The 27,931-nt window shown below is 34.4% G+C and overlaps 1 protein-coding gene across 3 annotated transcripts; it reads left to right on the top strand.

Moving 5' to 3' along the window:
* Positions 1 to 137: 137 nt before the first annotated feature.
* Positions 138 to 26,378, top strand: LOC105839778 (E3 ubiquitin-protein ligase UBR4). 3 transcript variants are annotated; one of them, XM_012686313.3, is made up of 43 exons: positions 138 to 319; positions 496 to 593; positions 1,722 to 2,170; positions 2,418 to 2,942; positions 3,281 to 3,444; positions 3,826 to 4,063; positions 4,146 to 4,263; positions 4,684 to 4,841; positions 5,039 to 5,207; positions 5,328 to 5,554; positions 5,691 to 5,814; positions 6,058 to 6,284; positions 6,687 to 6,896; positions 7,105 to 11,610; positions 11,690 to 11,847; positions 11,960 to 12,103; positions 12,193 to 12,225; positions 12,603 to 12,804; positions 12,872 to 13,061; positions 13,135 to 13,518; positions 13,660 to 14,108; positions 14,245 to 14,358; positions 14,484 to 14,696; positions 15,854 to 16,030; positions 16,115 to 16,289; positions 16,363 to 16,513; positions 16,833 to 17,061; positions 17,143 to 17,292; positions 17,381 to 17,683; positions 17,818 to 18,044; positions 18,179 to 19,946; positions 20,020 to 20,181; positions 20,408 to 21,032; positions 21,123 to 21,313; positions 21,401 to 21,577; positions 21,948 to 22,364; positions 22,437 to 22,832; positions 22,908 to 23,042; positions 23,128 to 23,469; positions 24,715 to 25,169; positions 25,273 to 25,597; positions 25,680 to 25,839; positions 25,972 to 26,378. In XM_012686313.3, the coding sequence occupies exons 1-43, from the start codon at positions 156 to 158 to the stop codon at positions 26,034 to 26,036; spliced, it is 15,894 nt and encodes a 5,297-aa protein (XP_012541767.2). In that variant the 5' UTR covers positions 138 to 155; the 3' UTR covers positions 26,037 to 26,378. The 3 variants fall into 3 exon arrangements, with proteins under 3 accessions (XP_012541767.2, XP_012541766.2, XP_012541768.2); XM_012686312.3 differs by having other exon boundaries at positions 12,178 to 12,225; XM_012686314.3 differs by lacking the exon at positions 12,193 to 12,225.
* The last annotated feature ends 1,553 nt before the right edge of the window (positions 26,379 to 27,931 follow it).

Genomic DNA, 27,931 nt, shown 5'->3' with positions numbered 1-27,931 from the left:
AAAAAGAACCGACTACGGCCATTAGTGGTAGCTACAATGTACTTTTATTTTCTGTACGGTGGTTACATCGGAAAGCACCAATGAAAGGTCGTCGATAGAGTTCCTCAAACTCCTCAAACTCTAGTCGTCAATCGCGCGACCGTCGCGACTAGAGGATGAGAACGGAACGAAAACCTAACGAAGCTTCAGTATCGAAAATGGCGGCGAAGAGTGGTGGTCATGATGAGTGGCCCTTGGTGATGAAGCCGATTTTGGGGACCTCGCCACGTTCGTTTAATAAAAATGACGTTATTGATCTCGTAAAGAGCATCGTTAAAAGGTAGGTGCAATTTGTCGAAGTTCGGCAACCGCGCTAAATCGCGCTCATCTTGATGCGTAAAAAACGTTCCTCCTTGGCGGAGCAGAAAGAGAAATCCGCCTGTCACCCGCGGTTCGAATTCGTCCGACCTTTCATTCGGCAATAACACTTATTCCTTTTCTTCTGTTGCCCTACAGCGAAAACAAATTTGTCTCCCACGAGGATCAATACGATACTTATTACACGGCGGTCGCTGCCTTGTCGGCGGATTGTATTAGCGGTTGCGCAAATACGTGTAAGTAAATATCGCGCATCTGTGCGCGGATGACTACATCAAAAGATATTTCTTTTTTCCTATACATGTGTGTTTGCTTAAAATTCTGAAATGCTTTTAATTACTCCGTTATTCTAAGACTGAGAGGCACAAAAAGAATTTAAAAAAATGCAAACTATTTTTAGATATTTTAGAAAAATACTTACCTAGCTTAGGTAAAATCTTATATTAGATAAAATATTTAGATAAAAAATAAGTAAAATATATTTTACGTAAAACATTTAGGTAATTAGGTAAAATGTTATTAGGTACTTTAAATAAGAAATATTTAGATAAATTAGAATTTAAAGTAATTGGAATTTAAGATAATTTAGAATTTAAGGTAAAACATTCTTAGATACTTCAGATGAGTTATCTAAGTATTTTACTTAAATTTTGATCTATAAATAAGCTTTTAGCTTTTTATCACTCTATCTATGAGCTGTGATATTAATACTTAATACACACCTTGACATTTATATCCTATACATTTTAATCTTTTATTTAAGTTTATATTTATATTTTTTGTTCTTTAAATAACTCGTGTTTGTTATAATTAGTTATTATATATATATTTTTTTTATACAATAAAATATAAATACTTTCTAAAAATGGTATATGTGTGAACATATACATATAAGAGACTTAATAATTTTTATACACTTGTAAAAATGAAGAAAATTAACGATGAATATGATATATAATATATACAGTATTTGGAAAATACAAGGGTGTGTATAAAGATGTTATTTTTGCTCTAAGCTATAGATAGTTACAACTCTAACTAGCTTATAGTGATTATAACTTTAGGCAACTTTGAAAATACTTTTTGCTAGAAGAAAACATTACATTTTAGAGCTTAAAGCCAAAAGCTGAAGACTTATTATGTTTATTGTAGCTCTTGATTAAAATTTTTTCTCTTTTATTCTTTTTATCTTTATGTGTTTTTTTTGACAATCCTGAAGCAGCAAAATAATTTGAAGTATTTTAAAGTTTTTCAATGTATTGTAGACTTGTTTATTAATATACATATATGTGTGTGTGTGTGTGTGTGTGTGTGTGTATCAAGTATAAAAACAAGTTAAGTCTCTCACAAAACATTCTTTTCAGTTACCAAAAGTCAAATATCTATTGTTTGTCAAGCATGCAAAGTATTGCTTGCTTATCTCGTGGACAAGTTGCCACAACAACAAGCACAATTTGGAGATACCTCCTCAACAGTTTTGACTACGAAGCAGCTGCTACTCCCAATACGTGCATTATGCACAGGACAGTCTTTACTCACATCTACGGAAGAAATTGCTCTTGTTTCTGTTATAAAGAATTCCACAATACCGTCTTATGTAACAGTTTTGTCAGGTGGAAAAGAAAAGGAGTCCTCTCAACAATCTGTGAAAGAATCTATGCGATCTCGTTGCGACTTGTCTACCTGTATTCTTGAACAGTTGACAATGCCGCTGCAAGATTTTTCATCTTCTATTCTCACTAATGAAAGCTCTATAGATGGTACTAGTAAAAATACTAATGTCTCTGCAAGCGAGACGCATTCTGACACTAAGGTTTGTATACTCTAATATAAAATCTAAATAATAAAATATAAAACAAATTTTTTACAACTGAGCAAAATATTTTCTTTGCTGTATAACTATATATTATTACTTTTAGAAATTACATTTTTGATCATTATAAAATGTTTTATTGAACATATGTAATTGTAATTAAATGTTAATTAAAATTGTAATATTTTAATATTATTTGGAATGAGTTAATTGAGAACTATAAAAATAATGATCTATTATATTACAGCTGATGTTTATTGCAAACAATATAAGTACACTGCAAAACATGGGAGCGGGTGATACTTTGTTGGATATGTGTTTAAATCTTCCACATTTGTCACGTTATACCAGAAAGTATCAAGCTTATTTATCTAAAAAGGGATTTAGCTTACCAGCGAATACCTCAGAAGCACATACAATAAGACATAGCTTACACTCTGTCGTTAGTGACATTAATATTGTACATAATGTGATATCTCTCCCAATACTTGAACCTTTGACACCACAGAAGTTGGAAAAGTTGTCGCTGCTAACTATGTCTTGTCTGTATTGTTCAATCGCAAATGCGACAGCTTCAAGCATAGTTGGCATAACAAATGCAGTATCACCTAAGTGTAGTACAAATACTGCGGCAAATAGTCAACCCAATCAGAATGCAAAAACGACTGATGAGGAGTATGATACTTTAGCGATTACAGTTGTTGAGAAGAGTTTAGAAATATTTGGCCAAGTATCAAATGTTATTAAAAATAGTACGCGCGCGGGAGGACATGTGAGTAACTTCTTCGAGATTTGTTTATTTTTTATTGTAAAAATTATATTTGTCTATTTTATAATATTACAAATATTTACATTAATTTATTATTTTAAAATTTGAATGATAATGAAAATTTGGTTATGAATACATATCAATGCTGCGTATTTGTAACATTTCCGCACAAAAATATAAAAATGTATTAATGAATTTAAAATCTGTAGTTATATTTAAAAATTGAAAATGGAAATGTATGTATCTTGATTACTAAAAAAAATATCGATAGATTCTTTTTAGAGGATTAATTTTATTTTTTATGTCATTATGTAATTATGTATAATGTCTTCTTAAATCAGATTCTGCAAAATCATTTACTTATTGGAGTATGGCTCTTAGTCGCTGGATTGCAAGCACAATTAACTGTGAGCAGTTTTAGTGCTGCGGATAAAGGAAAAGAAGAAAAGGGAAAGTCACCAAGTAAAGCTCGTGATGGAAGTGGTCGTGTAAATCTTATGAAAGTGTAATTATTATGTTTTATATATTATCATAACTTTCTTTGAAGGTCCGATTGAAGAAACTTTTGTGAAATATTTTTTAATATTTTTTTGTACTATGCTAGCCATTAAAATTTGCAAACTGAGAAAGACATGAAATATCAGAGATATTACATGATATTTATTTAGCAGATTACTTATGATACATGACATATGTAATTAAATCAACCATTTACATATGTACTGAGCTTGTAATTATTTTCATATTCTATTTTGTGACCTCCATTCTACGATTCTATTTTAATATACGTTTAAAAATGTTTTTATAGCGTTGTCATTTTAATAGTGAGTACTGTATCTTGTTTTAATATGTAACATCTCCTATTTTTATATAACTTTATATTTAGACAACAAGGATTTGGTGTATTGTCAGTGGCATTAGCATTACATGCACTGAATCTAATGAGTGCGCTTCTGGAAGATGTATCTATTGAAGCCAACTCTGATGTAGTTGTGGCAGTTCCTGAACCAGCGTCGCTGGATATTTTGTCTACTGCTACAGCATTACAAAGAGCAGTAACGTTCCTACAAGCAGTGCCATTGAATCATTTATTATTTTATCTGGCTACTATTAGTTACAGAAAGGTACTGTATTATTTAGTACATCTTTACACTAATATTAAAAGATTGATAATATATTTTATTATCGATATTTTATTTACTACAGGCATGCACATTGAAACGAGTACAAAAACATCCATTAGAAGGAGATGCATTAAGTCAATCGGATTCGACTACATACTATGAAGATCTTTTGAGTTGTTCAGAGAATTCCACTGATGAGGGTATTTATATACGCTTAGTAGTATAAAAGTAAATAGTAAATTGATGGTGAAAAAAAAATATATAGGAATATATGTATGTGCATACACATATACGTGGCATAAAAATAACTTTAATTTTGTTCTGCAATCTTTTATTGCTATTAGTAACAGAAATGTTAAAACTTATAGGCAATTTAATATGTGCTTTATAGTTTTATTTTATAGAAACACAAAAAGTTAATATCCTGTGAATATTAATACATGTTATAAGTTATGTATGAAAATTAATTTTGAAGAAATTTATGTAAACGTATAATTATTGCTATATGTAGACTTGAACTACATGCAAGTAATTTTTAAATACATTAATGTTTAGTATTAATAATTTTATTAATATACTGACATATATTCGCTATATAGAACAAACTATTATGTCGGCAGAGGAGGACAGCGAACCCATTTTGGGTTTATGGTTTGAGGAAACCATTGCTCCATCGGACGAAAGTTCTACAAATACCAATAAAGAAACAAATAATGAAGCAAGCGCGGAACGCACTACCGTTACCACTATTGTTCCTGATAATCGAGAGCCACACGGTGTATGTTTTTATAGTTATTTTTAAATATTTTTCTATAAAGATATATATTGTGTGAGACATAAGACATAAGATATAAATATTTAATATGAATATATTATATATGTGTATTTATATTATAAATAATATAAATTAATATTTGTAATTGTTATGAGATGTAGCAAATAGGATAATTATTAATTTTTTTCTTTCTGTTATAGTACATTTCGCTTGCAACAAAAATATTTCAATTTATGAATAAGCACTTAATCGGTAGTAGAAGTACATATGTGCGAGAATATGTGGTTAATGGCTTAGTTGAGCAACAAATGGTAATATTGGCAGCAATTATAAGAGATCTTGATCATGAAACAGCTAGAACGGAAACAGGTAAATTTATATTATCATTTATATTATTACTGTTTTTTGTGCGTTTTATGTTGAAAGATTTACTTTTGAATATTTTTTACGTTAAGAGCATAATATTATAATACAAAGTTTTATTTTTAGGGACAATTTCTTCATTTTATGGCGCTACTTTGGGCACTATGTACTCAGAGTTTTCTCAAGCTTTAAGCCGTTACACTCATAATTTACTCGCATGGAATACGCTAAGCGAATCTTTGCAAAATACCTTGCTTCAACATTTGGGAGTAAGTCCTTGGTCTACTGAAAGCAATAACTCTACCACGTGGCCTCTACAAGTGTATCCACGAACTCTCAGTGTATTAGCACAGGTATATTGTTATTATTGATTATTTGATGGCATTGTACTAAAATTCTTTAGAATCAATATCTACTCTTAATTATCTATTGTGTGTGCGTGTGTGTGTGTATGTGTATATATAATATGTATTTAAAATTTATAATTAGGTATTGTTGCTGAAACCTCAATTAGAAAGGGAAGCTGCGTGTATAAGCATATGGCATCGATTAGTAACAACTATGGTTGAGAATGTTTGCAATCCTCAAACAACATATGAAGCTGAAAACGAAGGTATGATATAGAAAATTTATCTGTCAATAATTTTGTATATTTTTTAAGTCATAATTTTATTGCTTTTTCTATTTTTTCTTCTTTATAATACTGTTGTATCTATATATATTTCCTTTTTGATATATATGTAATTGTTAATGTACATAATTAAGTTTTTAAATGTATGTAATATCCAAAATATTTTATTATTTATTGCTAGAACATTTGTTAGAACATTACAATATTAATTATTAATGTTTGTAGATTTAAACGTCGAACATGCTCAGTTGGTTCTTTTTCTATTCCATTCTTTGAATTTAATGCAGAAGAAATCTGTATTACTTGTAACTGGAAGTGGTGCAGTGCGTTGCAGCGAAGCAGTCAAAACGCCAATGAAAGATTTTCAATTGTTGCACTTATCTCGACTATTGCTACTGCTTGAATACATGATGAAGCATCTATATGATGCACATCCGGTATTGCTTGAACAAGTGAGTTTTTTGTTATGTATTTTTGTTGCATTATTTGTATAAGAAACTACAAATTGCATTTTATATTGAATGTCATTGCAGCATTACATTACAGTGTAAATTATTGAATAAAATGAGTTAAAATAATATTTAATTTATTTATATTGAATAAATTAAAATATACTAGTATATCTTAATTTATTTTATAATTTACCATCTACAAAATTTTGTAATGACAAATTTATTAAATGCTAGAAAAAATCATTATCTTAATGTAATTGAGATAGCAAGATACCAGGGCCACCAGTGCAAAAGTGCCGCCTGAGTGGTAGTAAACATCTTGTACATTTATTATATTAATTATATTACTTTTAACTTTTTGCAAAATAATGATTTTGTATTCATTTTTCTTCTTTTTTATAGGTACAATGGAATCTATTTTCTGCGACAAGCTTAGTATGTGATGCAAAAGATGGAAATAAACAAACTGCCAGGGCTTTTACTCCTTGGGTAGAAATAGAAGATAATTATCGTAAATATGGTTCACAAGATGAATTTTCAATGAAACCACGTTTTTATAATTTGTCGAGAACAGATTTTAATAACCAGGATGCACCAAAGTTGGATGGATTGGTACGATTTGCATGTCGATTATTGTAAAAAACAATATTTTATTGTAATTATATCGTTCATTTACCGTAAATTTTTAATTTATAAAAAAAAATTTCTGTAACCTTTATAATACTTTTTTTTCCTGTACAACGAGATTGAATCTTTTATCTATTATTTATAATCTTGCAAAGTTCTATACAATGCTAAACATTTTTATTATGATTTACAGGCCTGTAATTTTATTTTGGGTACTCCAGATAAAATGAAATATCCTCTCTTAGTTGATGCATTGATCGACATCTTAAACGTACTTAATCAAACTGATATGCACAAAAAGAATGCTACTGATAACAAGGAAAAAATTACATTTACTGGACTATGCGCAATTCAATATTGCTTTTCTATATGCTGGGAATTATTATTAATGTTACCTCCTTCGATTCCTTATATGAATAAACTTGCTCTTGGTGAGGAGATACCAGCTGGACCTATGCTGCTTCATTCGTTGATATGGGGACCGAGAGCTGCATATAAAACTTTTACTGGTTGGATGAAAGATTGTTTAGTGAAGCAAGGAATGTATACGCAATATGCAGAAAATTTGTTAAAGACGGTATCGTCTACTGTAAATTCTCTTAAATATGACGTTACTCTTGCGAAGAATTGTATTATTGCACTTAAACCTGAGAATAATGCTACTGACAAAATAATGCCGAAATCATCATTGCCAAAACTTGGTTCATTATGTATACTGGCTGCAGTTGTAGGAAAGCTGCAAGTTCTTATGGATGAGAGCATATCGAAAAATCCTACTGAGAACATTGAAACTTCCAAAAGTACGCAGAACACGGATTCTGCGCCTTCAAACAGGACTAAAATGATAATCGAGATTCTACCGCATATTTTATCATTGACAGATGCCATTTTAATGTCATGTCGATCTAACATATTGTATCATACGTTTGAATCGGTTGAAGAAAATAGAAAATATGGCATGCGGGATTATTTAATTCTGAATAACATTTTATCTATGGCAGGTGCAAGTTGGGAAACGGAATCGTCATTAATTTCATTCTTGCCAAGTTGTATTAAATCCGCGCTGGACAAATGGAAGAGTATCGCATTTGCTCCTGTGCCCTGGAATACATATGCGAACGATATAATACCGGCGGAGAGCTATATTTTTACTACGGTGAATTATCATGTCACTTCTTTGTCTGAACATCCAACGTTCTCTATTAATCCATCATTGAAAAATCTTCTGTATTGTTTGGTCTCATTTATGATGGAATACATTACTCCTGCAACAGCCCCGGAACCACAATCTGATATACATTCTCAAGCTGTGGACATTCTTATTTCACTATCAATGGATGCTCGTACTGACTACCTACGAGAGATGGCCACTAATACCTTGACCAAATTATTGGGACAAGATAATGACAATGAAGCACGGCTCTTGCGCGAACACCTGTTTGTGCTAAATCATACTTATAATTTAATAATTGAGTATACCGATAATACAGATGGATCTATTAAAGTTGTTATTGACGAAGATATCTTAGATCAGTGTATAAAATATTGGGAGCGATTATTAGAAAAGCCTCTTGGATGTAAAGCTTTAGATTTGTTCTTTGCTCCCGACTCAAATCGTAGTCTGGTGTCCGTTTTGTTGTCTATAACGTCGCCTCAAGCCTCCTCACAGTTTAGCACATATGTTTTCCAGTTTTTTAGCGCGTTATTCAGAACGACTGAAAAACCGGGTGACGGGTCGCTCGATCGTCTTTGTAATTCGGTGGCTAGTTTTGCCAATGTTGAAGAAGAGAAATTGCAAACTTGGTTAAGACACGTTATATTGGGAATTACAAATATACCAACGACTATTTCTACAACGAATATACCAACACCCACAGCTGGCACTGCAAATACATTGGTAACGGTTTCTGGAACATCAGAGGAAAATCAGAAACCGGATGAAAGAAATAACGCATCTAATAATGAACAATCTCAGTGGGCAATTTCCGATGGTTCTACCAATCAGCCTGCAACTAGTAACGACGATCAGCTTACGATTCATGAGAACAGTCGTTTCTTGCGGGCACTTACAAATTATATAGTGAAAGATAAAAGCAGTTTTAGTGCGAACGTCTCAATAACCATTCTTCAAGTTCTCATACCACTAACGTATCACATTCTGTCTCCTACCATCGAAGGCAATCGATTTGTACATTTAATGCACATTATGTCTACGCTAGCTGATGCTGGGCAAGAAAAAGGACATACGTTATTGTTCAAAGCTGCCATTGAATGGGTTGAGCTTTGCAAGGAACAGATAATGAACAAGGATCCGCAGTCTTTCGATAAACCGTCACCATATATTGAAGCAGAATGTTGCATATTGAATTATCTAGCCGACATAGTAAGCGCAATTTGCCCGCAGCAAGCGCAATCCCAAGATCGAGCTATTAGTCCGCCGTGGGAAGGTGCTGTACCGAATAACGATGTGAATGATAGCGATTGGGTGGATGAAATTCCCCATGATGATGATGATAGTGCGGCTGAGGATTCGGACGAGGACAGTCTCTGTAATAAACTGTGTACTTTCACGATCACGCAAAAGGAATTTATGAATCAGCACTGGTATCATTGCCATACGTGTAACATGGTCGACGGAGTCGGGGTTTGCACGGTATGCGCACGAGTCTGTCATCGTGGCCACGATGTCACATACGCCAAATACGGAAATTTCTTCTGTGACTGCGGTGCTAAGGACGATGGATCGTGTCAAGCGTTGACAAAACGTAGTCCACAGAGTTCGGAGCATCAAGTAAGCAACAACATGCCGTACAATAACGCCGGTGCGCCCACGGAAAGCAATTTACTCCTCACAAGCAGCCTGCGCCGAAGAGCATCTAGTCCCGTGCATTCGTATGATAAGCATGAGAGAAGTGGACGCGACACTCAGAGACAAACATATTTAGCGAAACAATTGGAATCGTCTAAAGATTGGATATATTCTCAGTTATCAAAGAGTGGATTGGTATCCTCATTGGTGGACTTAACGCGCGTATTGGTACCCGCAGTGGATTCGTCCTGCCAACGATATTCGCCGGTTGGTTGCCATGCACGAGCTCAATTGGCGCTTAAACGCTTACACACGCTTGACAAGAAATTCGAGCATACGGATCAACTCATGTTACCAACCCTGGGATCCCAGGAGGGCGCGTTTGAGAACGTTAGAATGAATTATTCGGGAGATCAGGGTCAAACGATTAGACAGTTGCTATCTGCTCACATGATACGACGCGTTGCTATGTGTTGTCTATCGTCTCCGCATGGTAAACGACAGCACTTAGCTGTCTCGCACGAAAAGGGCAAGATAACAGTGTTACAACTTAGCGCGTTGCTGAAGCAAGCTGACTCGTCTAAAAGAAAGTTAACTCTGACGAGGCTTGCCTCGGCTCCGGTACCTTTTACCGTTCTTTCAGTCACGGGAAATCAATGGAACGAAGATTTCTTGGCTGTCTGCGGCTTCAAGGATTGTCATGTGCTTACATTCAACAGTTCCGGAACGGTATCCGATCATTTGGTATTACATCCACAGCTCGAAAGTGGAAATTTTATTATTAAAGCGTTGTGGCTTCCTGGCGCACAGACGCAATTAGCATTAGTTACTGCCGATTTTGTTAAAATTTACGACTTGGGAAAAGACGCCCTGAGCCCGCAATACTATTTCCTTGTGCCGACGGGAAAAATAAGAGATTGCACTTTTATGCATGCCGAAGATGGTACATTCCACATGTTACTCATGTCTTCTGCTGGATATATTTATAGCCAAGTAATGGATGAGGAGAGCCAAGCCAAGCATGGTGCTTTTTATGTTACAAATACGCTAGACGTTTATCATCCAGAAATCAAAGACACTGGTCAAGTAGGTGGTGGAGGTGTCTCTATTTACTATTCTCATGCTCTGCAGTTACTATTCTTCAGTTATGTTTGCGGCAAGAGTTTCATAGCACCACTAAAGCATATGGACTTCGACATTACAGTTGTATTCCAAATCAATCTCGCCAGTAATAAAACGAACGGTAATAAATCCAACAATAACCAGCCGCAACCGTTGTGCCAATGGAGTGAGGTGGCAAATCATCCTGGATTGGTCTGCTCTATTTTGCAGACTAGCAATAATCCAGTGATACTAATGATTAAGCCTGATTCAATTATGATACAAGAAATCAAAATCATGCCCGCCAAGGCAAAAATCATGGACATGGTTGCGATTCGGCATCCAAGTTCGAATGCCGAGCATCGGACGACTCTGATACTATTGTGCGAAGACGGAAGCCTGAGAATCTATATGGCTGGTATGGAGCAGACCGGATTTTGGATGTCGCCTACTGTGCAACCGATCAGCACTTCATCTGGTATCAAACCAACGCGGAAGAAGAAAGCTAACAAGATGGGAAAACCATCAGGATCTATCACATTTCCTATTGACTTTTTCGAACACTGTCAGGTGATGAATGATGTCGAATTCGGTGGTAATGATCTACTGCAGATTTATAATGTCGCACAGATTAAGCATCGTTTAAACACTACTGGAATGTACGTGGTTTCCACGAAATCTATGGGTTTTAACGTAGAAGTTACGAATAACGACGTAATTTTAGTAATGACGGGAATAAGAGTGCTCTTTGGCAATCAGGACATTCAAAAGGCACCTCTGTACGTTGAGGTGAGTTAAAACATATTTATCGCAATGAAAATTACCATTTTTAATTCTAATTAACTTTATAATTATCATATTTTTAAAGATATTTGGCAGAAGTATTCGGACTACACTAACTAGAAGCCGTTGGTTTGACATTCCTTTAACGAGGGAAGAAAGTCTGCAAGCTGATAAAAAATTAACCATCACTTTTGGACCATCTCAAGATCAAGAGGGTGTTATTATGGTCGATTCCATCAAAATGTTAGTGTGTGATCGCAATATTATTGGATATTTTTTCGTAAATGAAATATATTTTACACAAATATGTATCTTCTTATTGGCTATACCAGATTTTTGCTTTTTTTTTTTTTAGATATGGCAAAACCAAAGATGCATTTGGATGGCCTGAAGAAATAGAAGAAATTCAATCTTGTCCACCAACATCCGCACCAGTGACGACAGTTAATAATGAAACTGACAATACCATCGTTTCTGCACCACTGTCTTCAATTAACAAGTACGTTAATAAAATTTTTTTAAACAAAGTATGTAAGTTAATTATTTTATAAAGAAAGTATTCTTTAATCCAAGCATATATTGTATCAGAACGACAAAGGATAGTTCGATTAACATGGAAAGGTAAGGATATATAATTTTATTATTGTCAAAACAAAGGGAATAACTTTAGTAATTGATGTTGTTATTTAATTTTTGATTAAACTTATGAATAATGAACGTTTTTCGCGAAAGAAAAATTTGTTTTTAGTTGTCTTTGATTGATAAAATTGGAAAGCAAACAGTCTGATAATTTATAAAAAATTTAGTTTAAAGCTCTTTTTTTGTAGTAAATTATTTTTGTACGTGTATTGTTGGTATCACCAATTGTATGTATGTGTGTTTGCATGCATCTAAACACACGTGTATACATGTATATATATTCACATATGTATAAATGTATTTGTTCTAATTGTGATATACATACGTTTTATAATAAATATATTTTTTGAAACTTATAGGATGATATCTAGTATTCTTGAGGTCTTGGAATCTTCATTTATCTTATCCTCTCATGATGACAACAAAACCTCATTGAAAGCCACAGCTATCGATGTCGCATCGCGATTGTTAATATTGCCTACTCCACCATCAGTACAAATGCATACGACAGCTTTGTTAGCTGCTTTACACAGCACTAAACAGGCTTATCATCTTCACAAGGTACATTGATAAATTATTTATTAATAATTTTAATAATTATGTTTTTACATATTTGTACGCTTTTTAGGATTATGCATTGTTATCACATGTACTCGAATCCTTGAAATCAATGAGAGAAGCAAATGATCCTGCGGATATAGATGCGGAGAACTTTTATAGACTTGTACTTATCGTTCGTGCTATTGCCGTTTCTCGTCCGCACAATCTTGCAAAATTTGCAGAACAATATGCGAATAAATCAATTGATGAAAGCACTGGTATGTATAATAAATCATTGATGTTAAATAAATAAACGTATGATGTCTAAAATTATGGTTATTTTGTTTTTAGTGCCTGTTTTCGAAAAAGATCGCCTAGAGGTTCGTTCGAACACGAAGGCTGATGTAAATCAACATCTGGTTATCCAATTAATGGAGATACTGTGGTCTTTACATATGGCATATCCGAAGAATATGGCGCTTGCTCCAGTAGTCGTACCGGGTCTTACGCATGCCGAGGGAACGGTTCATGCAATCGCGGAAATAATTCATGCTTTTACAATATGCGATGTTGAAAATAATACCGCAATAGCTGCTAAGTTATATCTGCAGTTGTTACTGTCTTCAGATACTACTATTAGTTTTAGCGCCAAGCACGCGATAATCAGAGTGCTCAGGCCTAGATACAGACGTAGGAGAGTGTATATACCGAGTCCACCGAACTGCAGTACTCCAGGTATAGAGATGGAAATTTTTTAGATTTGTAAAAATAACTTTGGATATATTAATAACTTTAGATAATTTAAAATAAAGCTTTTTTTAATCAATTGTATGTTTTATTATTTGCTTTTCGTTATTATCATTGATGTTTTTGTAGGTGTAGTTCCTGAAATCGAAGAAAAATCCGCGTCTGCACCATCACAGGTATCCCAAGATACGGTAGAGCGCGATGTGGAGCAACAGTTTGACATTGAAACCGTTGAGGCAGTGGACAGAGTAGCAGTTATGCTCGGCGCCGAAGGCAATCAAAATTCTGCTGCCTCGAGAGTGGTTAATCATCCGTTAGAAGCGCTACTCGGTGCGGGTAATTTTCCGCAGTTGCTTGATATGCCGCCAGATGCTGACGACGAAGCAATGGTCGAACTCGCGATAGCCCTCAGTTTACAAGATCATGAAGGAGCTGCTGATCCGCAAGCACTGCGGCAAGGATTTCAGATCCCTAATTTGCAGGGTATACAAAGTCTCCAGAATTTAAGTGGCTCTACATTGCAAAGTTTGCAAAATTTAGCAGCACAGGGATTGGTTCAAGTACCGAATGCTGCTCAGGTAATGTTTCTCTGCATAAAGTGTCTAAATTGTTTATAGTTTATCTTATAATGAATGCAAGACTATTCTAAACTTTATCTCGATACTTGGTTATACATTTTATATTTAATAATTGAAGATTTGGTATTTTATCCAGGCTCAAGAAGGTGGACATTATTCTGATACAACCGCTTCCGCGGGTGGTTCCGACGATGAAGGATCAACCGCTGCCACCGATGGTAGTACTCTTCGAACATCTCCCGCTGAGCAAGTGAGTTATATTTTAGCATATGTATTTTGTCTTGGTGCTATTACTCACCGAAAGTATACGAATGTGGATCAACCGAATCTTAATATTCGCACATGTAATAACGCTTGGGACACATTTTATGTTAGGGTGGTAGTGGTGGTAGCAAGGGTAGCGAGAGCGGTGGAAGCGATAGCGGAGGCAGCGCCGTTGACAGCATGACAGGAGAGCATAATGTTTCTGGCAGGAGCTCCGCGTATGGAGATAATGCTGCCGACAGTGCTATGCCTCCGATTGGAATTGGAGTTAATCAAGCGCCACGCTCAGAAACTAATACTCTAGATGTACCTACAACTTTCACTGTAAGTTTCGTGTAATCTCTAGTACAGGTTTACATAACAGACATTTACATTGTTCTTGAAAGCAGGTGAAAGTAATTTATATCTTCGAGATATTAATGTATTATTACATATAAAAATCTTTTTTACTTCTATTTATAATATGTCTTTTTTTTTCTTATGTCATCTGATATCGTTTATTATTGAATCTGATACATAGTTTATTCCGATAGTATTTATATGATTCTGAAATCCATTCATAATTTATACTTTTTATGAATTATTTCAAAAAAGTTTTCTAAAATCTTTATAAAACCTGTCAATTTAATCTAATAATTTAAATTGGATTTCTTTTTGTATGTTTAAAATTTTTAATTTTAAAGTTTGTGAATTATAATATTAAAAGATTTAAATATTATCCACATGTACACACACACACACACACACACACACACACACACACACACACACACACACACACACACACACACACACACACACACACACACACACACACACACACACACACACACACACACACACACACCACACACACACACACACACACACCACACACACACACATTATCGAAAGCTTTATCAAATTAATGAGTTTTTATTTAAAAAATTTGTTGTATTATTACACGTGTTTTATTTATTAATCATAAAATGTTTGAAGAATAATTACATATTATACATATTATTCTCTTACAATTAAATCATAAAACTAAAATATTACAATTTAAAATTATAGCATATGTATATGCAAAGTGTATATTGCATTTATATTTTTTTATAGAAAATTAGATACAGTTTATTTATTTTATTGCAATTACATTGCCATAAAAGAGAGATACTAGAAGTTAAAAATTAATACTCATAAAGGTTGTATAAAGTCTGCTTTTAATATTGTATTATATTGAAAATAGACTTTGTGAAAAATTTCCTTTATTACATTTATTTTTTAAATTATTGATAATTAATATTTTGGGCCTCTGTTCTCAAAAGTTGCCTTCAGCCCATACTGTCACAAAAATAAAATAAAACAAAATTATATACAATTAAATAATTTTATTAAAGATAGAATTCCAGAAGTTTTGTCATAAGAAAACATGAAACTAATAAAGTTTGTTATACAAATATATTTTATATTCATGAATTACTGTTTATCACCATGATTAGACTACTGAGCAAGAAGAAGGTACCGAACAAGAACAGGGTGTTGAGCAAGAAAGTGACACAACTGGCGAAATTACTGTAAAGCTACATGCTGTACGGCTTTTATTGTTGGACAGATTTACACAATTTTTGCCTAATCTGATAAATGTTCGAGGAGTGCTTGCCATTCCATTTATGCAGGTAATGTTATACTATATTGCAGGTTGTATTAGCCAAGAAAATTAAGTGGAGAATTAGTCTTACAATTTATATTTTCTACCACAGGTCGTGTTAATGTTGACTGCTGATCTTGATGGTCAAGACGAAAGAGACAAAGCATGCGTAGAACGTTTGTTGCAAATGCTTGTGAAAGAATTAGAAATGGATAAACCAGATACAAATAACATATGTGAGCGTAGTAACAAGAGGGAAGTTCATTTGGTTATCATGCGTTTACTTAGTAAGTGAATAAGTCTATTGATTTATCACACACACACAATATGCTATATTGATTTTTATTATTACTTTCTTAGGCGTTCTTATGTCTCGCTCGAAATATGCTGCAAAGACACCTTCAGATAATCCGAACTTTGTGTCACAAACTACTGCTGCGATACTAAGCAAAGCTGGCATTATCGATTATTGTTTAACATTATTACAGGCCTTACTTGACTATTGGAAAACGTAAGTTTTTTTTTAGCCTCAACACGGATGCCTCAATAGTCTTAATAATGTAAATTGATAATATTTAAAAATTATATTTTTATTCTATTTAATATTTAATATTATCAAAATATTTGTTCTTGAAACAAGTTATTTAGCTCATACTCCTTCACTTTCACTTTCTAATCAATTTCTTGTAAAACTGAAATATATAAAAAAATTCCCAATTAAGTTCAAAAGATGAAGAGACTTTCTTGGTTCATGTTCGTTTATGATATGTTTGTTTTTACATAGGGAGTCATAGCCCATCTGAATTTTACGAATATATTCTGTTTAATAGAACTAATACAGAAGAGTCTGGTACTATGATTGGAGGTCAGTTACTCAAGGAACATCTTACTACATCGCCTCCGGATATGTCACCGTTCTTCTTGCGACAATATGTTAAGGGACATGCTGGCGATGTATTCGAACCTTATCCCCAATTATTGACGGAAATGGTACTACGGTTGCCATATCAAGTGCACAAGTATGCAGAAAGTTCTGTGGTGCAACCTGCATTCGAACAAGTAACTGTTAATAACTATTTTAGCGATAGATTTTTTCCTCGTTTACTAGAATAGATAATTGATTACTTTTTTTAAATTCAGCCATGGTACTTTTATCTGTGTGAGTACATGATGTCATATCAAACACCATTTGTTAGACGACAAGTACGTAAATTGCTGCTCTTTATCTGTGGCAATAAGGAAAAATATAGACAATTACGAGATCTTCATGCTCTTATATCTCACATACAGGTAATTTTATTACACCATAGTTTTATTTTATTATGTAAAAATTTATATTGTAAACTAAACATAAATTTTATTAAATTTTTGTTTCTAGTCTGTACAACAGTGTTGTACTACTGGTGGTTATGATCCGCCGAATGCTCGTCCGCACTCTATCAATCTACCATATGACTCTTTAGTGGAACTGATTGAACATTTGAAATGCTGTGTAGAGATTGCTACTAGTCGCACAGGAAACTGGCAACGATTTTGCTTAAAACAGAACACAGTTCTGTCGTATCTCTTTGCCATATCGACACTTTTGGACGAAGGTGTGAGTCCTACAGTCCTTCAGTTGTTGCAATGCGCTATTTGTTCAAATAACAAATCTAAAGAAGCAAAGGACACTAAAACAAAGGTAGATGTATAAAAATATATCAAATTATATGATCGTATTATTATTACTTTCTTCTTTGTATTAATATTCGTAATAATTATATATATATATATATATATATAAAATTAAATATTTAAATATTTAAATTTTTATAGGAGACGAAATCGACGACTGGTACGAAAGAGAGGCGTGAACGTGAAAAATCAGAAGATTCTGATACGGAAGCTAAATTCGAAGAAGCACAATGTTTAACTCTAGTTGAGCAAATTCAAAAGCAAGTGCATCCTACATTACTGATGAAATTTATACAAACTTTTCTTCTAGAAACGAATAATACGAACGTTCGTTTGCAAGCACATTCTCTTATACTAGCAATTTACAAGTAAGTTATCAATTTTATTATTCTAAAAATTAAAAAATTTTTTAAACAAAATGCGGACAAAAGTAAAATAAAAATGAATATAAAATATGAGGTGTAAAAAAATAGAAAAGTAAAAATATTTTTTTTTATTTTAGAAATTATGGACCGACAGATCAGGAAGTTTTGTTGGATCTTTTATGGCGTTTGTGGCCTTTGGTCCCAGCTTATGGTAGAAAGGCGGCACAGTTTGTCGATTTACTTGGTTATTTCTGTCTGAAAACACCACATGCTGGGAAAAAGATGCACACGTACATGGAGCAGGCGGTTGCCGTTTTACATGCGCAGAATCAGTTACTTGCGCGACATCCTAACGCAAATCTTTACGTAAATTTGGCACAATTTGTTGAATTAGACGGCTATTACTTAGAGAGTGAGCCTTGTCTTGTATGCAATAATCCAGAAGTACCGATGGCAACAATAAAGTTATCGTCAATTAAAGTAGATTCTAAATTTACAACGACGACACAGATTGTGAAGTTAGTTGGCAGTCACACCATTAGTCGCATCACTCTTCGTATAGGCGATTTAAAGAGAACGAAGATGGTTCGTACTATTAATGTCTATTACAACAATCGGTCGGTGCAGGCTGTCGTAGAATTGAAGAATAAACCAGCTATGTGGCACAAGGCGAAAAAGATTACGCTTGCTCAGGGGCAAACGGAGGTTAAAATGGAATTTCCGTTGCCGATAGTCGCTTGCAATCTCATGATTGAGTATGCCGATTTCTATGAGAACATTCAAGCCTCATCCGAGACGTTGCAATGTCCACGTTGTTCCGCCAGCGTGCCGGCGAATCCCGGTATATGTGCAAACTGCGGCGAGAACGTATTTCAATGTCACAAATGCCGAGCGATTAATTATGACGAGAAAGATCCGTTCTTATGTCACGCTTGCGGATTCTGCAAATATGCAAAGTTTGATTACACCTTGACCGGCAGACCGTGCTGCGCCGTTGATCCCATAGAAAACGACGACGATCGGAAAAAGACTGTGGCGACCATTAATACTTTACTGGAGAAGGCGGACCGAGTATACAAAACTTTGATATCTAACAAACCTACGCTAGAAATGCTTCTTGTTAAGATATCCGAACATCGTTTGGATCGAGGATTAGAAGACGGTATACAGGTGTCTGGTAGTACCCAAGTGAACAGAGCGATCCAATTACTTGCTCAGAGGTACTGCGGCGAGTGCAAGACCTCCTTTGAGGAGCTCAGTAAAATTATTCAACGTGTTCTAGCCTGTCGCAGAGAACTTGTTGCGTACGACAGAAATCAACGCGGTCAGAGCAGCTCACAGTCATCGTACGGCACGTCTAGTGCGAGTGACGTCGTGAAGGACGAGACGATAGTTTTGCCAGTTGGACGCTGTTACGGATGTGCGTCTGCTGCAACAGAACATTGCCTCATACTGTTACGCGCATTAGCCACCAAAAGCGTAGCTAGAGATGTGCTGTGCAAACAAGGACTAATCCAAGAGCTTGTGGAGCACAATTTGCGAAAGGGTACGGTACAAATGCAGGAAGACGTGCGACAACTGCTGTGCCTCGTCACAAGGGATAACGTGCAGTCTACCAAAGAGATATGCTCGCTTCTGACTAATCGAATTACACTGACACTTCGTGGACGAGTTGCCACTCCTAATCTCTCGGTCGCTGTACGACATGAAATGGCTCTTCTCGCGGCACTCGTGCAAAAAGAGGATTCGTGCTGGGAACAGAAATTGCGATGTGTAATGCAACTATTTTTAACAGCTTGTAAAGAATCGAAAAGTCCCGTCGTAATGGAAAGTATCATACTACCGTGTCTGAAAATTCTACAAGGTATTATCAAACCTGATCAACCAGTGTCAAAGAAAAATAAAGTAAGTATTTGACTACACGTAATTGACTTTTTTTATAATGTACATAATGTATAGTGTTCTCCTACGATTTTAGGATAAAACCATCGAGTCTCTAGCAACTGTACACCCACCGGAAGACGTCAGTATTGATGTGGGTAAATGGATTAGCGGCGATCCTAAGCATTCGTATTCCGAATGGCTTCGTCGCATGCCGTCTAAGAAAACTGAACCATCCACAACTAAGCCTCTTGAAAAGGTTGGCTGTAAAGTAAATTAATATAGAATAGTAAAATAATTAAGAAGCTATAATTATGTGTATGTATATATATATATATATATATATATATATATATATATATATATATGTATATATATACATATATATATATAAATTTATTTAAATTCTTATTTAAAAAGTATACAAAAAGACAAAGGAAGTGAGAAATATTTTAATTTATTGTTTCTCTTTGTGACTGTTACAGGAAGAGGTTCGTGTGTTGTATTTGATGGAAAAATATGGCCACAGGTGGCATCAACGTTGCATGAGACGTCAAGGCATCCAACCGCTGCGACTGTCAGATGGTGCTTGGTTGAAAGAAGTACTCTTTAACCCTAGTTCTCGTCTAGCACGTCAAGTTGCTTGTAATATGATTGAGAGTCTGTGCCAAGGCATTGAAAGGAAAAAGGAGGTTCTCGTCTTGCTGACGTGTTACTTGGAAGAGCTACGTACTGCCGGCGAGAGCAGCACCGAATTCCTCACGTTGTATCAAAGTTTAATCAGACAATCACCTTGGAAGCAATTCCTGGCAATACGCGGTGTAATGACTTTATTAGCCGAGCTCTTGACCCGAGAAATAGAAGAATTACACAGATTGGAGGAGACTACTTTGACTAGCGATCTTGCTCAGGGATACTCATTGAAGATGCTCACGGAACTTTTGGCGACTTTCTTGGAACAGGAAAATATAAAGCAGCAATATAAGGGCAGATTGGTCGGTGCGGTACTAAATGGTTATTTGTCACTTAGAAGGCTCGTTGTTCAGCGTACTAGACTAATCGATGACACACAAGAAAAGCTGTTAGAACTTCTAGAAGAAATGACTACTGGTAATAATTTCGTAGTTTCTTGGATTTAAATATTTTTAATAATCTTCTCTCTTGTACACGAAGAAGAAATGTCTTTATTTTGTGTGTTAGGCACCGAAGAGGAAACTAAGGCATTCATGGCAATTTGCGTTGAAACGATACAAAAACAGAATCCTCAAGATGTTCGTACTCCAGTGTTTATATTTGAAAGATTGTGTTCGATTATCTATCCGGAAGAAAATGATATCGGAGAATTCTTCTTGACACTTGAGAAGGATCCACAGCAGGAAGACTTCTTGCAAGTGAGTTCGCGTATTTGTTTCCGAAAAAATCTTTATATTTATATAGAGGATATTTCTACTCCTTTTTTTATTTAAATACTTTTGCAGGGGAGAATGTTAGGAAATCCTTATAGTAGCTTAGAACCTGGCCTTGGTCCACTTATGAGAGATGTCAAAAATAAAATTTGTCAAGATTGCGAGTTAGTTGCACTTTTGGAGGATGATAACGGAATGGAACTTCTCGTTAATAACAAAATTATCAGTCTGGATCTTCCTGTTAAGGAGGTAAGAGTCTATTTTAGTTTTCAGTTTTTAATAAAAATGTAAAATTTATCTCAATTATTAATTTTAATTCAGATATTTACATTACATTTCTTTGTGCAAATTGTTAATGAAAGATAAAACGTGGAGCTTCTATTCTATCCAGAAAGTCAATAATTTCTCTAATTTTTCTTTCCTTTTTCTTTTTCTATCCTATTTATATTTATTATATATTTTCTTTTTGAGCTATATTTGTTACACAAATTGTAATTTATTAACTGTTATTCTTAATAATAAAATGATAACGCTCGGAAATTAAACCGCCCTTTTATGAATAATACATGTAATAGATATTTTTCTTGCATAAAGTTGAATATATTTTTTTCTTGTTTAGGTTTACAAGAAGATTTGGGTGTTGGAAGGCGGAGAATGCGATGCCATGCGCGTAATATATCGTATGCGTGGTCTACTTGGAGATGCAACCGAAGAATTTGTCGAAACCTTGAATGTGAATAGCGAGCAAGAAGTGAACAATGAGGAAGTTTATAAAATGGCTAATGTATTAGCAGACTGCGGCGGTCTTCAAGTTATGTTAGATAGATTATCGGCGATACACGATGTAAATCGTGCAAGACCTCTTCTTCAGGTGCTACTGAAGTTGTTCAGATTGTGTGTGAAGGTAAAAAAGAATCAAGAGGTTTTAAGCAAACCTGAATTGGGAGCGGTAACTGTATTTTTGGACGTTCTCCAACGTTGTCTTGCCACAGAATCAGAAAATTCTCAAGCCAAAATTACTGAACAGTTATTGGACGTAAGTATATAGTTAAAATTTTTTTTTCTTTGATGCTATGAGCAATATATGAATACTTGTCATTGATTTTAGATTATGGAAACGATACTAGCAAACGCGGCGTCACAACCGTTTAGTGCGTTCGAAGCATTTTCGCGCACTCTTGGTGGTCCGGAACATATCAAGGCGCTCTTGTCATGTACACAGTCCACAGCGGTCAGGCAAAGTGCTAGCGTGCTCGCGCATCTCGCAAGAGTCTTAGCAGCGTTGACTTATGGCAATAAAGAGAAAATGGCGCTCTTATGTGATTACTTTAAACCTGTATTAAACTTTTATAAATTCGATTTTGAACACACGCCTGAGGACGAACAGAAGCTAGAACTGTTCTGTATACTCACTCAAGGCATTGAACGAAATGCCATTGGTAATACGCTGAAAGATTATATCATAAGCATGGGCATAGTAAAAGATGCCTTTGAGTATATCACCGTAAGTATAAAATTATATAAATGTATAAGAATATGTTATACATGAATTTAATGAATATTTTTCTCCATTTTATAGGTACATGCTCCATGCGTTAAACCCACGCTGTTGCGCACAGATAGTGATGAATTGAAAGAATTCATATCTAAACCAGCTCTGAAATATATCCTACGTTTCCTCACAGGGTTAGCTACAGATCACGAGCCGACCCAGGTAATATGGACAATATAATCTGTCTTCATAATTTTTTGACTGTAAAAGATATTGAAATAATTTGTTTCTTTTTATTTTGTTGTAGTTGACAGTTTCGCAAGTAACTATTAGCATTATCCATCGACTGGAACAAGTATCTTCGAACGAACATGTTGGCTCGCTGGCGGAAAATTTGTTGGAAGCATTATGCACCAATAAGCGAGTAGCTGAACTCATCGAAGAAGCTCGTCAACATACGCGCAGTGAGAAGAAACGATTAGCTATGGCGATGCGTGAGAGACAATTGGGTGCACTTGGTATGCAGACGAATGATAAGGGTCAGGTCACCGCCAGCGGAACGATTCTTCAACAGATGGAAGACCTGGGCGACGAGACTGGACTGATCTGTGTCATTTGCCGCGAAGGATACAAGTTTAAACCAAACATGGTAATGTATCTTCTAACTATTTTGTTATTACATTTTAGAATTAGAAACATTGTGGCGTATTTTAGAACGACATTCTGCTTATTTTAGAAAATTTGGAATATAGCTTTATTTAACGACAATATATTGGCGCCACATATTTTATATTATTGGCGTTTTTTATTTTCTTGCATTATTTTCTTTATTATCTCGATTATGTGCCTCTTTACGGTCTTTACACGTCTACAGTAATAATATCACGTTTGTAAGACTAAGGCCGATAAAAATTTAATGTTAAATTATTTTATATTGAAAATCTGAAAAAGGATTGAAATGTTTATGATCGGTATTCATAATTGAATTTCAAGACTTAAGATGTTAATATGGCTTTGTGATTGATTGATAGCATCTTAAGGGAGTGCTTAAGAGAGTTCCGCTGCTAAATTAAAATGAACAAATTTTCATGAAACTTTGTAGAGAAGTTTATATTAGTGATATAAATTGACTGTCAAAATTTCAGAAAACTGAACTAGTTAGTTATTTAGATATTAAATATTTTATTAACATAGGCTCTTATGGGAATTGATGAATTTTCAAGATTTTTTAGTTTTTATTGTCATATTAAATGTAAAAGTAATGAACAGATGTTAGTGAAACTTTACAACGATACATTTTAGTTGTCCAGAAAAGTACTGTTAAATTTTTGAAATAATGCACTTGCTCGTTTGAGTGAAATAATTAATAAGATAAAAAAAGTTTACAATAATCGAAGTAATACAGCACGTAAGTGTGGTAAATGTGTACTAGTGATTTAATATGAATTTCAAATTGTTGTATTTAGTTATCTAAGGGTGGTATAATAGTGAAGAATGTTTAGTCTCAATTAAAAAAAAATTACTTTAATAATGAAGGTAGTACTTTATAGCTGAATTTTTTCTTGTATTCACCATTATTAACTTTAGACCATATACAGCAAAAAAAAGAAGGGAACAAAATGGTCATTTGAATATTTTTCTTTACTTGAACCCCTGTGCCACTTGTTGTGCCGGGCCTGAGCAGAGGAACTCCCTTAAGATGATCTTAAATATGATTCGACTATGAATATCGGCATATGTATAATGTAAGAAATTTTTATTGATTTACGTTGAGAATGTTTAATAAAGTAAAGTATTAGCAATCATCTGAAAACTGCTTTCAATGGCATTATATCATTATTTCTTGGAGTTATTTCATTTAATTATTACACTCTTTATCATTGTTTTGCTACAGGTATTGGGTGTTTATACGTTTACGAAGCGCTGCAATGTTGAAGAATTTGAAACAAAGCAACGAAAAACTGTGGGTTACACGACCGTGACGCATTTCAATGTGGTCCATGTAGACTGCCATATGTCTGCGGTGCGTTTGGCGCGTGCTAGAGACGAATGGGAGAGCGCTGCATTACAGAATGCTAATACGAAATGTAATGGACTGTTGCCTTTATGGGGCCCACAGGTTCCGGAATCTGCCTTTGCCAGCTGTTTAGCTAGGCACAATACCTACCTGCAAGAATGCACTAGTCACCGCGATATATCTTATTCATCGACCGTTCATGATCTAAAGTTGCTGCTTTTACGATTCGCTCAAGAGAAGAGTTTCCATGAGGATACTGGTGGTGGAGGTCCCCAATCGAATATGCACATAGTCCCGTATTTAATACACATGGCTCTGTATGTCGTTAATACGTAAGTATATTTTGATAACTAGGAATTATATAATAAAGAAAAATTTGATGATTGAAGGCTAATACAAAAGTATTATCGATATTACTGATATTTGCTTTTGCAGAACGCGATCAGCAACTAGAGAGGATAAAACTTTAATGACTTACCTGGAATTACCGCCAAGTTCGGCGTGGCTCGATAGTTGTTACGAAGCAGAGGGTCCATTGTACCAGTGTACACTTTCGCTACTTTTACTTACTCCCGCTCGTTGGAAATCGCATAGACTTACACACCTTAATCGGCTACTCGTCCTAGCACATCAGCGTTATGTGTCCCCATCAGCCACTACGAAGACCATCATGGAACCAAGCGCCAAGGATTACGCTATTTACAAAAATATTCTAATCTTCTTCGGTCTAGTGGATGCTATTTACGCAAACTTCTTCAAGGTTGGGAGAGTGACATTAATGATTTATTAACTATGTTTAAATAGCACAGTTATATAAATTTGTCATGTTTTTACGCTTACAGAAAGTAAACGTTTTATCCGATGATCAGTGGCCTTCGGTTCTAGCTGAATACATCAGGCACAATGACGAAGCCATGCTAAAAGCCTCGGAGCGCGTGCTTTCGTCGTATCGCGATGAATTATTACCGTGCACATCATTCGAGGAGTTTTGCGATATTGTTGGTAAGTTTTATATAAGAAATTGAAGAGTTCAATAATTACCTGATCGAAATGTTTTAAAAATTCTTGAAACGAATCTTTATAGTATCAATTATTTGTCTTTGGTCCGATTAAAATATAAATATGTTATTACAGGCTTATTAGAGGATATAAGAAATCCCTCTACGTATATTACCGATGTCTTACGACGCCTGGCTTGAAGATACTGGAAGTTCTTATTGTGTAGTTTATTACATTATTGTTATTGGCGAATTGATTTTCTTTTCTGTTTTCTCGTCCATTCGATATAATCCTTTTCAAGATTTTTATATCAAAAGGATTTTCGTGTTCTATATTAAAAATTGATTCGACGTGATATGAATTTAACACAGACGGAACTGTGAATTCAGGGTGAATATTACGTTGTACATGTGTGATGAAAGATATAAATTATAAATTATTCTTCATCGCTATTATAAATCTTTACTTGTAGACAGATGTGTATATGGAAGAAAAAACTTATGCTTTAATAAAATGCGACTAAATAAAAGTGTTTAAATATATATATGTTGATTTTTCTAAGATTATATTTATCACTGATCTTTCCTCTAGATATTAGGATGGGATAAATGAAAGTCAATAAAATATAATTTGTACTAACAGTTTTTTACTACCATTAATGTAATAGCAAATACTGTTACAATACATTATATAGGAATGGTGTACGATCGATGACGACGCACGATCATTTATATAAATGGATCTTCGCTCGCTATTAATAATAACTTTATATTTAAAACGATTAATAATGTTACCTCTAAGATACAAAGATTATTATTAACACTATTGTCTACATTATATAGCCTCCGTTTTCTTGAAAAATTAGTTTAGCGCGCACGTGCAATTTTATTTCAAGTTTGTGTTCTCGAATATTAATCGACTACTAAATTCGTATTCATGACACAACAGCGTGATATTAATTTTTGGCAGTGTACCGATTTCAGTATGCACAATGTAGAAAAAAAGAATATCAAAATGTCGAGTAAATTTACTTTCGTTCAACATGGAGGTAAATATACGCTGAACAAATACGCTCGTTAAATTTGACGTTCAATTTGTAAGTTGTATGTTAAAATACACCTAACACGTGTGTATATGTAAAATTATCCATTATTATAAAATTGTCACAGCACATACAATCGTCTGCAAATTTATATTAAGCTGCTGTCAAAGAGTCATATTTTCATTATTTAACTTTTTTGCAACTTTCACACATTCTTATTGTGAATTGTTGGAAAATAATATTTCAACGTCGAATTCAACGGGATATATTCTACAACAAATCTCATACGTTAAACGCAATTTTTTTCATTATATTTGTTGGCTCATGATATACTTCGCGTCGATTTAGTAAAAAATATTTGTCATTTCGAGTCTCAACCATACAAAAAATTCGCGAAAAGTCCATAATGTAAATCTCTTAATGCTACTCATACTGGCAAGCTACGTGTATGTGTTACTGTGTGTCTAAATCGTTATTTTACGTCAACAATCTACTTCAATAATAAGTTACTTTAAGGCTACTTCCTCGTCGTCAAATATTATATTATTTCGTATTCTTTCCGAGACACTATCCTCTTATTTTACAAACGAGTAATAATGTACAAGCGTGGGATTCGTCATGCGGTGAACCGTGCGGTTTAGCCGAGACCAAAAAGCTATTGAGCGAGACCGCGAACGCGAGTAATTTTAACGATCGTGTATAGAGCGATGTAACATCTAAATCTGATACCAGTTTGCTTCGTTTTATGTCTCGCGTGCTGAAAGAAAGATTGCACTTAGGTCTAAACCGATTTTTTTTCCATTCTCTTGGAATACTTGGTTCGCCTATTACCTTCGCAGAATTGAAAAAGAAAAAGAAACAAAAGATTACTTTCATAGATATGTATGAGAACACAAGAATTATATTTGTTTAATATAAATGCGGTTGTTTTCTTTTTCAAAGAGTATCTCCAAGAATTCATCCGCGACGTTTCGATCGCGGATTTCATTTAATTTCATCGCATTAATTCTCGCACAGGACGAATCATATAACGTACAATATCGCAGTGACTTA

Source organism: Monomorium pharaonis, chromosome 2 (genome assembly GCF_013373865.1).
Source record: "Monomorium pharaonis isolate MP-MQ-018 chromosome 2, ASM1337386v2, whole genome shotgun sequence".
In the NCBI taxonomy this organism is placed as follows: Eukaryota; Metazoa; Arthropoda; class Insecta; order Hymenoptera; family Formicidae; genus Monomorium; species Monomorium pharaonis.
The sequence above is the reverse complement of the archived record's forward strand: the minus strand, read 5'-3'. Positions and strand labels throughout refer to the sequence as shown.

What these genes read in the sequence shown, in the direction of transcription:
- LOC105839778 (XM_012686312.3), top strand. Translation starts at nt 156, where the DNA reads ATGAGAACGGAACGAAAACCTAACGAAGCTTCAGTATCGAAAATGGCG. An exon ending in ACCGAACTGCAGTACTCCAG is followed by an intron (nt 13,519 to 13,659) that starts GTATAGAGATGG and finishes ATGTTTTTGTAG; the next exon opens with GTGTAGTTCCTGAAATCGAA. An exon ending in TTGCCATTCCATTTATGCAG is followed by an intron (nt 16,031 to 16,114) that starts GTAATGTTATAC and finishes TTTCTACCACAG; the next exon opens with GTCGTGTTAATGTTGACTGC.